This window comes from Phoenix dactylifera, chromosome 2 (genome assembly GCF_009389715.1).
Source record: "Phoenix dactylifera cultivar Barhee BC4 chromosome 2, palm_55x_up_171113_PBpolish2nd_filt_p, whole genome shotgun sequence".
Lineage (NCBI taxonomy): Eukaryota > Viridiplantae > Streptophyta > Magnoliopsida > Arecales > Arecaceae > Phoenix > Phoenix dactylifera.
The window spans coordinates 26340382-26356811 of NC_052393.1; the positions used below are offsets into that span (position 1 = coordinate 26340382).

The following is a 16430-nucleotide window of genomic DNA, read 5'->3' on the forward strand; positions in this document are numbered from 1 at the left end:
TATGCTAAGAATATGGCAGCTTGTTAACCTTTTTGTTATGATGATTGATGAGATTACTTAAGCAGTTACAGTGAATCTCAGATAGCAACACTGGATGAGTTATTTCCCCACTACAAAGGCAATAATCTCATGTATCCATTCTATGGCCCTTACATGAATGGCAAGGCTGTTGCGTTCTTCATAGACACACAAATATGTGCATACGTAACCCCACATACACCAATACATACATTTATCATTTGTGAACCTTCATGGCCTTGCCTGTTGCTGGACTCTCAACCTGAATGCAGCCTCAGGTTCCATGGCCTCCATCATGGCCAGACTCAACCTAAGATCAGCCTTAGTGAGGCCTTCTTTTTGAAGTATATCATTATTAAAATTTAAAATCTTTGCAGGTCCACTCCTTATAAAAAAAGCTGGCATCTGCTGGCCTTACTGTGGAAATCCCAGCTATCATTCTTGTGCTGCATGTGCTAAATATTTATGCACATGCAGACAAATGCACACACAAGACTTACACTGATGCACTCGTACACAAAAATATGTGTATGCATGTAAACACACACAATACAAAGGAGTACTTTTCAAGAAAATTGGAAAAAATGGAATATAGATGGAAGGATGATATAGGTGGCAAAGGGAGGTGCTCAGTTGTGTGTCCACCACTGTCTCAGGTAGGTGTATAACACAGCTCAGGTAGACGAAGACAAAAATAATATGCTGTAGTTTTTACGTACATCGCACTAGTGTTTTGCAAATGATGCATATGGTAAGAATACATGGATAGGGATGATCTTTTGGACTAGAGAATGCCTCTCTTATTTTTTTCTTGGAGAGAGAGTAATGTAGAGTGGTGTATCTGGAGGACTGTAACATGCTAAAAAGTTGTAGATTATAGAGGTTTTTCTTTTGGTCAAAGGATAACAAAGAGAGATTGCAGTTCATTGAGGATATGTTATTGGCATGATGGCTGCCATTACCCATTGTTTCCCAGATAAATTTGGAGATCAATGGTTCCACTTGCCTAGGACTCCTACCTATAGAAGCATGTCAACTAGGACTCTTGGAAGGAAAAATAGAGCGTTATTAAAATATAGTGCATGCCCAAAATTCATCAGTTTGCCTTTTCCCCGCCGCCAACACAATACTTTTCATGTACACAGTTTTTGAATTCTCATGCATGAAAAAATGATTCAGAAATGGAACTTTAAATATGAAATTGGGAAAATTCCATGTCATGCCTCAGTCCAGTCACCAAAACCTTCTCATTATATATAGGAATATGCAAGGTTTGCCTTACCGATCATACCATATTGTATTGGCAAGGTACCGAGGTTCGGTTCAATATATAAGCTGAACTGGTCGATACTATTTGGAGCTGAACTTGGTAACGACCTTTAGTACTCGATTTCAAGCAAGAAAAGATGTTAAAGCCTGTCTTGGTATGGGGTGCTTATTGTACCATACCTTTCATATCGATACTGAACTGGTTGCATAATGGTATGATTTCTGGTATCAATTTTCCGAGCCTTGAGAAGATGAACCCAAAAAAGCATGTGGTCACGCATGAAAAATGAAAAGATACAAATTATTTTATGGGCCTTCCATGAATTGGTCAATCACAATGACTTTGGTTGCACATTTGACTGAACAACCTCTTTTTGCTTCATATCTCATTGTCTTTGTTTTTGAAGATTTGGTGATGAATGTTTTTTCTGTTCAGATCATGCAAAAGTTATTGTATCACTATTACGTGACATGCAAGACAATGAGCAGAGAGCAACCATGTTGCAATTAGTTGATAGGCTCAAAGTGAAGATGAAGAAACTAGGTAAACTCTCTGGATAGAATATTCCTTTGTTTTAGATATTTATGCTATATCTGAGCTGAATATTGTTGTATAATAGTGTTTGTTTCAAGGTTCGCTGTCTCAGTACCGGTATCAATCCTATTATAGTGTTGGTATGCTGTATGGTCGAGACAGCAAGGCGTACCGAATGTCAGTACAGTATGAGACTATGTACCGTTATAGTACCGTATGCTTGGTGTGGTACGGTATTGATTGGTATGGTGAACCTTGGTTTGTTCTATACAAGATTCGCAATATCGGTTTTGGTACTGGTACGGGTACCATGTTGGTATAGTGCTGGTTTGGATTGGTTCAGTATACTAGAATATAGTATGTTTTTTTACCGATTATCGGTTTGGTACTGGTATGATGCGATACGCCTAGTATGGGGCGGTATGCATAAGTATGGTGAACTTTAACTGTCTTACTTCTAATATATACAAGTTTATGTTCTTTATACTTCTAATACTCAACACACTAGACAGAGATGAGGTTTTTAATAGGAGTTAGGCGAATTAGTTTTGGATTGGAATATTTGGAAAGAATTTTGCATTTTTCTTCTGAAATAGTATTATCTGTCTCATTTATTAAGAGACGGGAACCACCATGACTTTAATTTCTCTTTGTTGGTAACTTGTAAATAAGTTAAACCTTTTGTTACATCTATGTTCCATCTTCAAATATGTTATGACAAATTAGTGGCCTGTCGTTTGTGTTCTATATCATGCGTACTTATATTTCTCATTGCATATTATACAAAATAAATTTTTGAATACTCCCCATAAAAGCATATATTTTGAAAAGAATAATGTGTAATTTCACTTTTAATATAACATAATTCTTTGTCTAGTTCACAACATGATGAGACAATGCAAGGAGTTTAGATTTTTAAAATCTAAATGATATCGGAGCATATTAGCTTTAGTGATCTCTGTGTCTGTGTCTGCATTGCCCTGTTGATGCACATATACCAACATCAAGGTGTTGCTGTTTCTTTGCTTATAACAATTGGAAATTAAAGGAGCAAAAGAAATGTTTGTAACAAGGTGAGTAATTAATAATAAAGAACTGTAAATCTTAGAAAGCTCAAGGTATAAACTGGCAAATATATTTCACGTAATCAACATGTTCAAAACTTTAACCTTGAAGGATGATGCTATTTGAATGTTGAATCAGCATTTTTTCTTTTTAAAGTTGCCAATCTTTTCATAAAGATAACCATGTTCCCTTTTTTTCTTTTTAAATTGCCATAAGTATCCACTATACAAAGTTAAAAGCTTTATTGAAATTGTAGTTTCTTATGTTGTATTTATGAAACACACAGCTTTACTCTTTCTACGGCTGCAATCATCCTCACAAATCTTTTTCCCATGCCTCACTTTTCCTCTCCCTTTCTTCCTCTTACAGGGCTTGTGTCTCCCACCACCATCTTATCCCACTAACTATTTTCCAACAGTCTTATCTCACTAACTAAACTGCTGTAATTTGTTTGTAGACTTTATCTAAGATTTGATTCACTCCTAAAGGAATTCTCCATATTTAAGTCTCTGGTCTGCTACCCAATCTTTATTCTCAGCTTTATCTTTTACTTTATACCTCTACAACTCTGCCATATCTCTCCTGTTCATTCCTTAAATTAAAAAAAAAAAATTTAAATCAGGCCTCCTACTTAAACCATGCTGAGATATGGTTACCATGCAGTGAAACTTAAAATGGTGTACAGGTCAAACAATTATATTTAGTGGAGTTTTTGTAAATTATGTCTTTGATTAATATTCTAGATCCAGAAGTTATTTAAATAAAGAAATTAATATGATATATAAAAAGGGCCATTACCTATTGATGGTTCTAGCAGTCTGGGTCCTGGGAGGAGGGAACTGGGGACGGACGTAACTTTTGACATTTTTCTTTTTCTCACAAAGTGGCTGCACTAGGACTTGAATTCGCGCCATTGCCTTGTTAGCCCAAGTTTTTTACCATTGCACCAAGCAATGCCCACATAAATTAACATATTTAGGAAAATGTTACAGCCTAAAAAGTTGGAATGTCATGTAAAAAATAAATCATGCCCATTGCATGCGCCTCATTTACTTTCATTATAGCATGGTAATACTTTATAGAATCTAATCTCCCTTATCACATCAAGTCCTAAAACAACTCTCTAGAAGAGTTTCAGTGCTATGTTTTTACATTAATATAATGTCCTTGAATTCTATCTACTAAAATTCTTCAGCCTTCTTGAGCCTTAGAAAACAGCCTAAAACTCATAAGTTTCCATGAAAGAAAAACTTATTGGATTCCCAAAATGGTAACAGTGGCTTCTGGAGCATCGTTCTATCAACTTAGAATGCATGTAGACATCTTTTCCTTTATGTTGTTATTTTGTTGTCCCTTTGGATTTCCCCAAGATTGGTGCTATAAGTCATAATGCATTTGCGAAACTAGGAATTGGTACATAGGATGGAGTTTCTGCAGTCTAATTATGTTGGAACTTGTGTCTAATGACTCACGGGTTCAACTTGTCAAAACATGACATCCATCATTGATAATACATGGATCAGCATTGTCTCTGGGACTATATTTGTTTTAGAGAATTCCACATGTAGCCTACCTAGCTCTGTATTTTCTTTATGATGATCTGCTAGCTCTGCATTTAAGGTCTACAATTTTGGATATGAGACATATCTCAACTTAGCTTCAAGCAAGAACATTTCATTTTGAGGAATTTCATGAATATGAGTTGAAATTGGTTTATCAGAAATAAAATTACCAAAGTAGTAAAAGGGAGAAAATATGATAAATTAGGGAAAAAACACCAGAAATCAATATGAGCCAGCCAGCTTCTATTGTAGATTATCGTGCTTTTATACTGTTTCAAACATTTCCTTTGTATATTAGATCTTAGAGTTTGCTGAACTTTACTCATGGATTTCCTTTTATATTTATGCCTTGTAAAATACTGAAATAGTTCCTAGTTGCCTGTCATTGATCCTGAAAGTGCTAGTTGAAGAGTCTTGAAACATGCTAACATGCTTAGATCTAAGGTTCGGGGTCTCGGTAGCGGACCCTGTACTGGTGCCACACTAGCATAATATCGGTACAGTACGATACGAAATTTTTTTGGCTTTCGATATGCCATCCATACCAGATACTGGTACTGAATTGATATAGTACGATATGCCTTGTACCGCCCGGTTCAGACCAGTACGGCGTACCTTGCTTAGATCTAATCATCAGTCCTTGCGGTCCTCACAAAAAAAAGGGTGTTTGCCTCATTAACAAATTCTCTCCTATAACCATTTTTGTTTTGACATAAAATTTTCTTTAGATGAATATCTGCTGAAGGCACGCTCCGATTATTAGACTGTTGAATGTATCAAATACTTAATATGTTTGTCATCATTTGATATTAAGTGTTTCTTGCACAGTTTCTTAATTTAAACCTGCAAGTAATTAGATCATTTTCATTGTAGTGGGCTTTTTTAATAATGAATATTTGGGACTTATTATTTTATCAGGTGGTTCAAATAACTCAGTTCCTGATCTCAAGAAAGATGAACTAGAGCAGTTGATAATTCAGCTGATATTAGACCGTGTTTTGGTAAGATAATGAACTCTTTGCTGTCTATATCGAAATAAAACAATGCCTCCAAAACCTTAATTTGATATTGGGATGAAATTTTCACACCCTGCTTTGGCATCATCTTTTTTTCTTTTCTCGCAGTCCTGCCTTTGACAAACACCCCTCCCTCCTCATGCAACACTAAGATTTGAGAGATGAGATCTTTCAAGAACATAGATTTAGTATAACCTTTTAGAAACATCACTGCGAACCTGGACATGATTCGAGGACTTTGTACTAGCTTTTTTGAAATTGTTCTGAATATAGATCTGTTATGTGGGTTGGACTCTTAGATCTTGTCATGATTTTGAATATGAGATATCAGTCTTGTTCTGATTTTTATCTGCAGCAGGAGACCTGCATTGCCAGTTAGTTTAGTATGTGAAATAGGCCCATTTATTCTCGGAATATTGAAACTTGAATGATTAACAAGCTGGCATAAGGAAATTGATGGTGGTCTGTCTATTCTGGAGTTTTGCTGAATGAATTTTTCTTTTCTTTCCTTTTTGTTTTGTACCAGCTTTTGCCCCAACTAAGTAATGAGGACAAAAGTATTGTGTATTGTGTCCAATGTCCATGCTGGTCAAAGGCTGGTGTAGTATGCATATCCTGCAGCTCATGCTGTAACATGACATTTGGCACATGGTGGTGCAGGAAAAAATATGCAAGCCTGTAAAAGGATTCTCTACTGCACAGTAAGATAGGGTAGTTCACTCTTTGAGTTTTATGAAACATATGTCAAGTTAGCTGCTTTATAATAGCACATAGACATGTTTTGAACAAATAAAGAATAACTCTAACCATCCATGGCAATAAAGGATCTCAAATCATTCTCGATGCTTGTGTCTGTTGTATTTTAATGCTGCACCAGTTTTTTTTTTAATTTTAACACATTAATAACATATTTGTTCTACTGATGCCATCAATACTATGGGAAGCTTATATATGCAAAGACTAACATAAGGAAGCTAAATTTGGGAAAGTGTCACAGATAAAGTTTAGGAAGTTTGAAACAGTTATATGGAGATATGAGAAATATATGTTTATTAAGATCAACATTCTTCAGAACATTTTGAACATATATCTAGTGAATATCTTGAATCAAATGATTCATAAATTTGCTTTATTTTTCAAGCAAATCTTTCTAAAAAAGTTTCAGGTACATATTCAAACTCTTCAGCATTGTGAAGAGTTCTATTACTAGGATTCTTTTTACACTAATAGATTTGACGGATTTTGAAACGAGGGGAAAAAAGATAGTTGCTTCCATGTGATGTAGGACTATATGTTACAGTTCAGTTGGGATCATGTTCTGTGGGCTCTGCTGCTGGGTATATCTTGCAAGCACCCTGCTTATCTTTAGTTGCCAATATTTCCCACTGTAATATCCCTAACAGTATGAATTACGGGGTCTTTTTTCTTTTCCTGGATTCTCATTTTGCTTAGTTGCTTTATGAACATGTGATTTAATTAAATTCAACCAATATTGACCATTATGCTTCTCTGTCATGTAGAAAGAAGAATTCCAGCATACAGCGTATGCAACTAATGCGTATGTTGCTCTAGGACCACTGTGGAAGCTAGCATTGCAAGGTGAAGTATTTTTTGTTTTTGCTCTGATTTTATTTCATGCAGTAGTTATCATAAAAAAAGCTACCTGAGTCATCCTCTTTCTGATATCTAAGTTTTTTAAGATTTATGGGACCAAGTAGGTGCACAGGAGTTTAAGATCCCTTTGAATTTAACACTAAAATCCTTTTTTGTGATTAAATTTGAAGATATATTCACATAGTTATACAAACATTCTAATACATATGTGCATGCATGACACATGTACAACAGCTTGATTAAAAAGGCAAACAAATAATCATTCTAGCACCATCATCTTTATTTGAGACATGATGACCTGGTGAAGGACTTGAGATGATTCAAAAGAGTTGAAGGACTTGAACCAGTGTGCAGAACCTGGTGACCTGGCTTGAACCTGTTTGATGACCGGGTCGTATATCTCTGTTTCAACTGCAAGCCATTCAAGAATCAACCACTGGAGGTGAGTTGCAATAGTCCATCTGTATTGCTCTGCCTCTAACCCCTATCTTTCATCCTTCTCCCAATCTCACAGCAAACCTTTTCTTATACCCCATATCTTTTCTCCATGACATCGGATCCGATGCCCTGCTATTGTTTGGGAGCAAAATCTATCTAATATGACCATCACCTTCCCTCCACTTCCAAACCCTAATGCTTAAGTCCACCCTTTTACCTTTTCTTTGGCATCGATTTTCTCTTACTGGCTACACTTAATTTGTTATGGGCAAGTGGCGAGGCTTCCCCCGCCAATCTGGAATCCATTCCTCCAAATGTTGATGTTACTTCCCCCACCACGGCAGCAGTGAGGATAAGGTTTTGGAGAGAGAGCAAGGATGAAAGAGACTGATTGGTGTCCAGATGGTGTCCGTGGCGGCAGTGGTGGGGATCTGTAGTGGCAATGGATGGGCTGGGGATTTGAGGGTGCGACAGATGTTTTAGAGAGAGGAGACAGGTGAGGAGAGGAACCTGATCTCAGACCACACATTTATAATAGCTTTTAGAAGCTTAGCTTCGTACAATTTATGCCCACCACAAAACAAAACTAAATTGCAACTATGCAGCTGTTACTTGCAATTATCAAAGTGTTTATTTTTAAAACCTTTGTAACAGTAACTTTTATTATATGTAATATAGTTTCTTTGGCTTGTACATCTTTATGCAGGCATAACAGGGCATTAACTTTAGGAGAGCATACTCGTACTGAAAGTTCAAATTATCTAGAATATGTATATGTAGTCAGATGCCAGTGTGTTAGATGGTGGCTAGCAGTCAATGCGCACGTCAATTACCTAGCCAAGGAGCACATACATCACTACCTAAACAGGTTCCCTTGCACCTTCTTTAGGCAATAGTATGGTCTGGTCCCAAGGTTCCAAGTGCAATGAAATTAGGCCTTACAACTTCGTGGACCATGCTCCTGTGCTGATGCTTGTGGAGATATTTGTTTAGTTGTTATGGTGGCATGGCTACATAGTGCCACTTTTAAGGTCATCTTTTTCTTTTCCTTTCACTGCCCACTTGAAACAAGCGGGTTTGCAGATCATGTGATTCTGTTGCATGTATGGAGGTTGGAGTGGGGCGGGTTGTCTGCGTGCTCAGCATCTGCATGTGTGTTCACTCATGTGAAAATGTGCACAGTATTAAATGATGGGGGCAACCCATTGTTTTTGTGTGGCCTGCATGGTTGTGTGTGCATGCAGAGTGCATGTGTATGTGTGCATTTGCATAAGATGGGACAATAAGCCAGTAGGCAATTGAAAAAATAAGGAACCGATACTTTCGTATAGGATGCAAAATTGATAAACATAATGTTGGATATGAAAGCATAATGCCTTTAGAAACCATCCTACATCAACTGATTCAGAAAACTGATTAAGACTTCAAATGTTGCACAACATTACCAGGTAAATCATGTAAGCTTACTGTTGTTTAACAACTGCATTTGATTAATGAGTTGAGAAAATTGAGGTTAAGTATTCATTTAAGAGGAGGGAAGACATTTCTACCCCTTCCTATCAGTTTGTTAGATTTTATTACATTAAAAGGAGTACCTGCAGCAAAGTTATTTATTTATTGATGAAACTGAGATAACCTCCCATTGGGAGGAGGAACCTTGAGTAGAATTAAAGTGATGTCAGCAGAAGTTGCCATGGTGTCCGTCATGTAGATGAGTTGTATCGAAAGAAATGGAAGACTGGTTTATGATCTCTTTCCACAATCTGCCCCATTCTGGAGAGTTAAAGATAAGTAAAACTGCTTTTTCAACCATCTGACGGATGAAATCATGTGTTTTTATCATCATAGTGGGCAGAAAATTTGCCTGTTTCTTGAGGTGGATTACTTATCTAATATTTTGTGGAAGGATTCACCTAGGATTCTTGAAGGCTTGAAATTAACTGAGGTGCATCGTGAAGATTTTCATATCATAATTCCTAAAGTCACCTGGCATTTTCAATTATATGAAATGTTGCACCATCGCTTTGCAGTAAAGATAGCTTGCCCTTGAATAAAGGGAAAGCTAACAGCATAAATGTATAATTTCGGTTTTCTAATTCATGGACAGTCATTTTTTCGATTACAGCATAAGCATCCATTGATGCCACCTTAAATGCATTGTTCATCACAGGGAAAAGACCAGTTGTGCTCGAGATCTGCATGGGGTGGCGCAGTAATAGCAGCATCCGTAAAGATGCTAGGCATAGCCAGGCATCTGGTCTGGAAATGAAGCTGGATGAATTGCGTAAGGAACTGTCTTCTACCCATGGGGGAATATTTCCTCATGCTGTTCTTTCTAGTCAACAGATCAGCATATTGAGCACCCAAAAACCAACCTCCATAGCACAGGTACGACCATTCAGCTCCTAAGTTACTGCTTTGAAATGGTATTGTGTTTCATATGCTGCAGTATGGAGCACAAAACTCATGCAGGTGGAGAAGCTGATTGGAAAAGTAAAGGCTGAGAAGTATGGCAGTAGGATTGTCGACCTAATTCAGCAGTACGTCAAGTTAGGGCAGCCCGATGGTGATACATCCAATTCCAGTGTAGCTGAAGCCAGTGAACAAAATAGAGCAAATAAAAGGCCACGGAAAAATAAAACTCTCGTTCTAATTGAGAGCAGTGAAGATGATGAAGAGTGAAGTACTTGGAGGGGATTAGTATGGTGGCAGGGAGTTTTTCTAAATTAAGTTCCCATGCTAACTTACGACAAGGAAGGTTAACTAATTTTATTGAGTCTTTTCTAGACTGTAAGATGGCATTATGGAAAGAAGGCCTGATTTAAAAGAACAGAAATGAAATGTGATGACCAGTTGCAAGGTGAACAAGGCATATTTGCAGCATGTCACTAATTTGGATGTGCCATGGACTTCGGCAAGGATTCCTGAATCTTTCCATTTCAACAGGATAGCCTTGATAATATTTTCATTAGATCCGATGTTTGCGAACAGCTGGTTCTTGAAGGTAAATTCTAAGGATGTGAATTAGCAAAACACAAGTGAGATTATCTCTCTTGTATTTTGTATATTTATAATTTTAATGTTATGCCTGAATGGATAAATGTTGATCCTGATTATGCAGTTTTCCTTCATAAATTGCTTGTTCTACTTAAATTGCAGTCAGGGTCGGTCGGTTAGTAACTCAAGGGAGATAATTATATCTTTCATCACCGTGTGGTTGTGTACCATATCAATCAACCAGATCATTTTATTTCTTTAGGCTCCATTCATCAAAAAATTATATTTTTCATCATGTGCACGTGTCGCCCACCTGTGCGACCGCAGAGAGAGTTCAAGTTCCATGATTAGGTGGGAGGGTCGAGATGAGCTGCAGAGCCTACTAGAACTAAAAAAATCTAATTGATGTGGTGCACGTGGTGTAGAGTATAATTTCTTTCATTCATCGTGCGCTCGCTAGCTCGCTCGTTTTGGTGATGCACTCCATGTGTCACCATCCCTTACCAAGGTTTGCCTAAAAAAAATAGCTTTTTCAAGTTTATTGACATAATAACTGTCATAATGGTGTTATATGCAAAATAATGGGAAATTGTGGGAGAACAATGACCTTCGGCTAACTTTTATTGAATGAAAACATATTACTTCCTTGAATTGTACAATTACATATGGAGAGAAATTTAATGCATAAATTAAATGAGAAAAAAATAATAATTTCTTTTAAAAAATATAAATAAAAATAATATCCATTAACTATATCGTAACATATTGTTGTAGTGCTAAATAATATATGATTGAATCAATGTAACTTGACTTCTACTTGGAGATCAAACATGCCAGTGATGTCAAGCACACCTTGAGATTGTTAAGCATGCACTCTATGATTGCACCCTCTCTAGGAGTACCTGGAAACTTTTCAAGTGCTGATTTCCTCAAAGAGAGCAGTCTTCTAGCTCGCCCATTATAATGGTGTTCCACACCTTCATTAGATCTGAAATCTGGAGACTAGGGTCTTTCAAGGTACATTACTTCACCCTGGAAAGTTTTTGAGACGGCTTTGTAGGAAGCAAGGGAGCATTTGCTATGTCTTGCTTCTACTCAAAAAGCATCAGGCTTATATTAATCTAGCACTTGTTTTGTGTTCTCTCCGGTCGCTCATGCGCTGCACCCTTATGGGAGGTCACATTGTAGAGCTTGAAAAATCGACCTAATTCACAAAAAGAAAAGAGAGAACATTTCAAACTGATATCGCGCATGCGAGTTAAGACCTCCCAAATTTTAGCGCATGAGTCAGTTTTCTTGATGTGGTGTATTTTACTCATAAACCCTATTCGGTTTTCATTGTAGTAGCTAGAATAGTCTATATAGAGTCTGATAATCTTTCTAAATTAGACACCCTTTCATCAGATTTTCTTAAGTTGGACTTCGATGGTGCTCAAGGCATTTAATGTAGAAGAAACAAGCTTTGTAATTTGAGATGGGCTACATATATTCCTTGTTTGCTTAAAAACATCCATGATAGCCCCACGATGCTGAATTTATGACTCCCATATCTATACAAAATTTTGTGACAAATTAAAACAAACTGAATATTTATATCCAATTTTGATGGATATCAAAAGTGTTTTACCCATAAATGCTATTTTCTTCTTCTCACTTCAAGGGCACAAATTTAGACCCTCCAAGTTCTTTTACTTTGGACATTGGTGCTACAAAGAAGCCTGGTTGAATACATAAATTTTTCATTCATGCTGTTAAAAATAAGACAAAAAACTTTGGGAAACAACCGATCTATTGTTATTATTGAATAGATGCTAGAAAACAGCATATAAACAACAGAGCGTTAGACGCCTTTTGAAAATTGTTGTCCTCTACATGCTTTTCTTTTTGGCATGCCAATTTTCTATGGTGCTAAACCAATTCCATTGGAAACAAAGACCCATAAAGCGCATGAAACCGGCACCAAACACCTCAACAAATGCCATCAGGTATGACCTTTGTGGGGACAAACCAGCTGTCGCGATTGATAGCATTGTTCCCTCAAAGTTGCATGGAACAATAAATGTTCCAGTTTTGATGCCACCCAAAGCTTTTTGAGCAACATCATCAGCCTTCATTCCACCAGAAGATCCAGCTATAATATTGGTGAGCTCTGGTCTTCTCTTGTGCTCTGTATTCAGTAAGCTTGTCATTGCAATGCAACATGAAAACCATCTATCTATACACAGCTATAAAAATAAATAAGACATAATGCACTTGCACACTTTGTAAAGAATGGCATTAAGCTTTCATGCAAAGCGAAAGTTACTAGCATTACGAATAGCTTACAAAAATATATGAATTTAGCAAAGCTAGCCAATGCTGACTCATAAACTACCAACATCAGAGCACAACTCTTGCTCAAAGTTGACCTCTGATAGTTGAGCAGCATTTAGAAGGAATAGAGATAGGCAGAACTTAACCATTAGAAACAATCCTTATCCCATCCTGATCATAGAATACCTTTATCAAACTTGCTTTTTTGGCAAACAATAAGCAATTTCCATTAATACTATAATCACCTCCATCATTCAAGGTGTAAGGTACTAAGTTATGCATTTGCCATTTTTCACAACATAATAATTCTCAAGAAGCCCAGAAGAATGTTCGTTGACCTTAATTTCTAAACATATAGTCACCAACTCCTGATGTATCTATAAATGAAGCTAAAACATTAAAAACTAAAGATGAGAACTTCCTAGACTTAGAAAAGAATAGCAATCATGACTGAAGTGCATTTAGACACTGGCAAGGTAAGCTGTTAACAGAGCTCCTGTCACTTTTAGAACTTTTTTATCCTTTTTATGTATTCCTTTAATATGAATTCCTAAGCTGAACTTGGATACAGAAAACTAATGAGGCCCTAACTGTATTCCAAACATTGCATAATCCCCTTGGATACCTACCTAAACTTGAAGAATATATGAAAAAAAAATGGAAATCAGGATTTCAAGATAATGTGTAATGAACATAACTGGAACAATATTCTAGAATGAAATATGTAATTATGCCAATGAATTAAAAAAAAAAAACTGAGTCAGATGACATGCAGAGATGTCTATATAACAAAATATAGATAACAGAAGATGAATAGTTGGCATCAACAAGTATAAATGATGCAAAAAAAGAAAAATAGCCTGAAGAACTGTACATGAATATTATAATGAGGTGATGCAGAAAACTATCAATTAGGAAATTTTCTTTCCATTTATAACAATAACTACATGCTTGAGGAGAATAATAGCTGCAGTGTTACTAAAAAAGCACCAGCATAAAAAAAGCTGAGCTCATCTACACTTTTTTGGCACGCTAAATCTTTAGGAAAATGCAGCAACCTGGAAAGAGAAACATGCTTAGGTTTCAGGAAGGTGTGTTAATAGGAATAATACCTAGGATAAAATAGATGCGAGATATGAGAAGGGATTTCAAGCTATACTTTAGGTAGTCCTTAACAAGAATAATTGGCGAAGAGGGATTTATAATTCTACCAAAAAAAGAGGGATTTACAAAGCTGATGGGGAGTTGGGACTTGGGATTAAGACCCGCAGTTTACCAAATGAACTCCAAACTCTTATAACATATTGAAAGGTGAAATTGGCAACACGGTGCTAGTTCAATTAGCAAAATAAGTGTCAGTATGCCTTTCTCCAACTGAGAGGAACCACTGAGACAGCAATGGACTAGAGGCATATTACATTACCTTCAGCAAAACCTGGGGTCTCTGTATCGGGAGGAAATATCAGAGACACATGGATGTTGTCAGCTATAACTTCATGCTGCAGAGCCTCACCTAAGCCACGGAGAGCAAATTTGCTTGCAGAGTAAGCTGTGTAACCATAAACCCCCACCTAAAAACAAAAAAATTCCAAATAAGTGACAGTTCATTACAAATTTACAACTTTAAGCTGTATGTACTAACTTTCCTGATGAGTAGTTTTCATAACCTAAGTTGATTTAAATCCTATATCTAATTCTGTTGCCCCAATCACCATAATAGTCCCACTAAAATTTTGGGTAATCTCAAATTTTAATCAATTTCAAGGAAATAAATATTCCCAAACAATTCATGAATTACCAGAAACAGTAGCAAGTATGGGATATCTCAAGAACTTGGATTCATGCCAAGAAGGGAGAAGTTGATAAAACGTTTGGAAGCCTAGTTCATTTATCAAATACATAGTCACACTCGAAAATTGAAGAAAAGGAAACTGACAAACATAATACATGGAAACATCTACAAAGTCCTTTGAGAGACCGGATATACCAATCAATGATAGCAATCAATTACTGACTGCATACAAATCACATATAGTCATAATCAAATATTTTAGAGACCGGCTACCAATCGATGGTAGCAATCAATGACAGAATGCATACCAATCACATATAGTCACAATTAAATATTTGGGAAGAAAAATTCAAACTTCATGAGAGACTATATACCAGTGAAATATGTAGTTAGAATCAAACGCTAAACAAAATTTTCAATTTGAGGAAACCCCAACAAGAAAATTTAGGAAAAAATGCCAGAGAACATCAAGAAAGGCATAAAAACAGGGGAAAGATTCGAACTTCCTAAGAAACTACATACAAACCAGTGATAGCAGCCAATAACAAAGTAGATGCCAATGAAATATGTGTTCACAACCAAAAGTATTGAAAAACATGTTCATCTTTCACAAGAATAATCCATGAAGTAAACATGAAAAGCATAAAAAAGGGTGAAGAAATTCGAACTTTATGAGAGACTCTATACCTGGCCGGCCTGGGAGGACATGATGGAAATGGAGGCAGGAAGACCGGTGGCCCTTGCCCTCTGCTTCATGGCGGGGAGAGCAGCCTTAATGAGGTTGAAAGTCCCCATGAGGTTGACGTCCACCATGAACCGCACCTCCTCGAGGTCCTGGTGCTCGAGCTCCTGGGGCGTGAACACGCCGTGGTTGCACACCAGCAAATCAATAGGCCCCGCCGCCTCCACTTCCCGGGCGACGGCCTCGGCGTCGCGGACGTCGGCGCTGAAGAGCGCGACGTCGACGCCGGTGGCGAGGCGGATGGCGTCGCGGGCCTCCTTGAGGCGGGCGGCGCTGCGGGCGAGGATGGAGACGCGGGCGCCCTCCGCGGCGGCGCGGCGGGCGATTGCGAGCCCAATGCCACTCGACCCGCCGGTGATGAAGACGTGCCGTCCCTTGACGGGGATCCGGACGGGGCGGGGCCGGACGAGGAAGGCCAGGGCGACGGCGATAGCGGATAGGGAGACGAATGGGACCGATAGGAGGAGAAGGAGGGTAGCCATGGAAAGAATTAGGGTTCCGGCAACGAGATCTAGGGTTCCGGTGAGGTGGAGGGCGTGAGAGGAAGGGAGCATCTATTTATAGGAGGAGCAGAGAAGCCGTCGGAGTGGACCGCTCCGCCGCTGCGATCCGGTCTAGCTCTACGACCGTTGAACTAACGGGTCAGATACGCCACCAGGCGGAGCAACTCATTGAGGACGGTCTATGGAATGACGCGTGGACTTTAAATAGCGTGTATACGGAGAGCGAAGACGTGGCAGGCGTTGAGTGGAGGTTTGATTCATGTTGGTGTTGGTCAAGGAAGAGCGAGAAGCCATTGGTGCGGATGCGGACCTTGGAATCAAGGTCCTAACGGTTTAAATTTAATCGGGTCAAAAATGGAGGAGTGGACTAAGAACTCAACTCATTCAAGTTTGACAAAAGATTTAGAGTATGAATCATGGACAAATGACCGCCGTTTCTCCTGAGCAGACTTTTTTGGCTTTTTTTTCGGAGCGTGGACTGGGGAGAAGGTGAGGGAGAATTGAATGGGTCATGACTCATGAAGTAATAGCTACGGCTGCTAACGGGTCGGATCCTTTAATGGGTT

At 38.0% G+C, this 16430-nt stretch overlaps 2 protein-coding genes across 8 annotated transcripts in view; one reads left to right on the forward strand and one right to left on the reverse strand.

The window, feature by feature from the left end:
* The window catches only part of LOC103716081 (ATP-dependent DNA helicase Q-like 2), a 31132-nt gene extending 20480 nt beyond the window's left edge, over nucleotides 1-10652 (forward strand). For 3 of the 7 annotated variants that reach the window (XM_039123782.1, XM_039123783.1, XM_039123781.1), the window contains 5 exons: nucleotides 1724-1831; nucleotides 5368-5450; nucleotides 6986-7064; nucleotides 9688-9905; nucleotides 9990-10652. In XM_039123782.1, coding sequence (XP_038979710.1) covers nucleotides 1724-1831; nucleotides 5368-5450; nucleotides 6986-7064; nucleotides 9688-9905; nucleotides 9990-10199 — 698 coding nt within the window. In that variant the 3' untranslated portion in view covers nucleotides 10200-10652. Of the gene's footprint in view, nucleotides 1-1723; nucleotides 1832-5367; nucleotides 5451-6985; nucleotides 7065-7313; nucleotides 7522-7790; nucleotides 8014-9687; nucleotides 9906-9989 lie in introns of those variants that run through there. The other 4 variants (XR_005510758.1, XR_005510756.1, XM_039123780.1 and 1 more) reach the window with 4 other exon arrangements.
* Nucleotides 10653-12233: 1581 nt separating this feature from the next.
* On the reverse strand, nucleotides 12234-16398 carry LOC103715513 (3-dehydrosphinganine reductase TSC10A-like). The gene is made up of 3 exons (XM_008803168.4): nucleotides 15307-16398; nucleotides 14251-14398; nucleotides 12234-12681 (listed from the first exon to the last, which is right to left on the reverse strand). The coding sequence occupies exons 1-3, from the start codon at nucleotides 15913-15915 to the stop codon at nucleotides 12383-12385; spliced, it is 1056 nt and encodes a 351-aa protein (XP_008801390.2). The 5' UTR covers nucleotides 15916-16398; the 3' UTR covers nucleotides 12234-12382.
* Nucleotides 16399-16430: the final 32 nt, after the last annotated feature.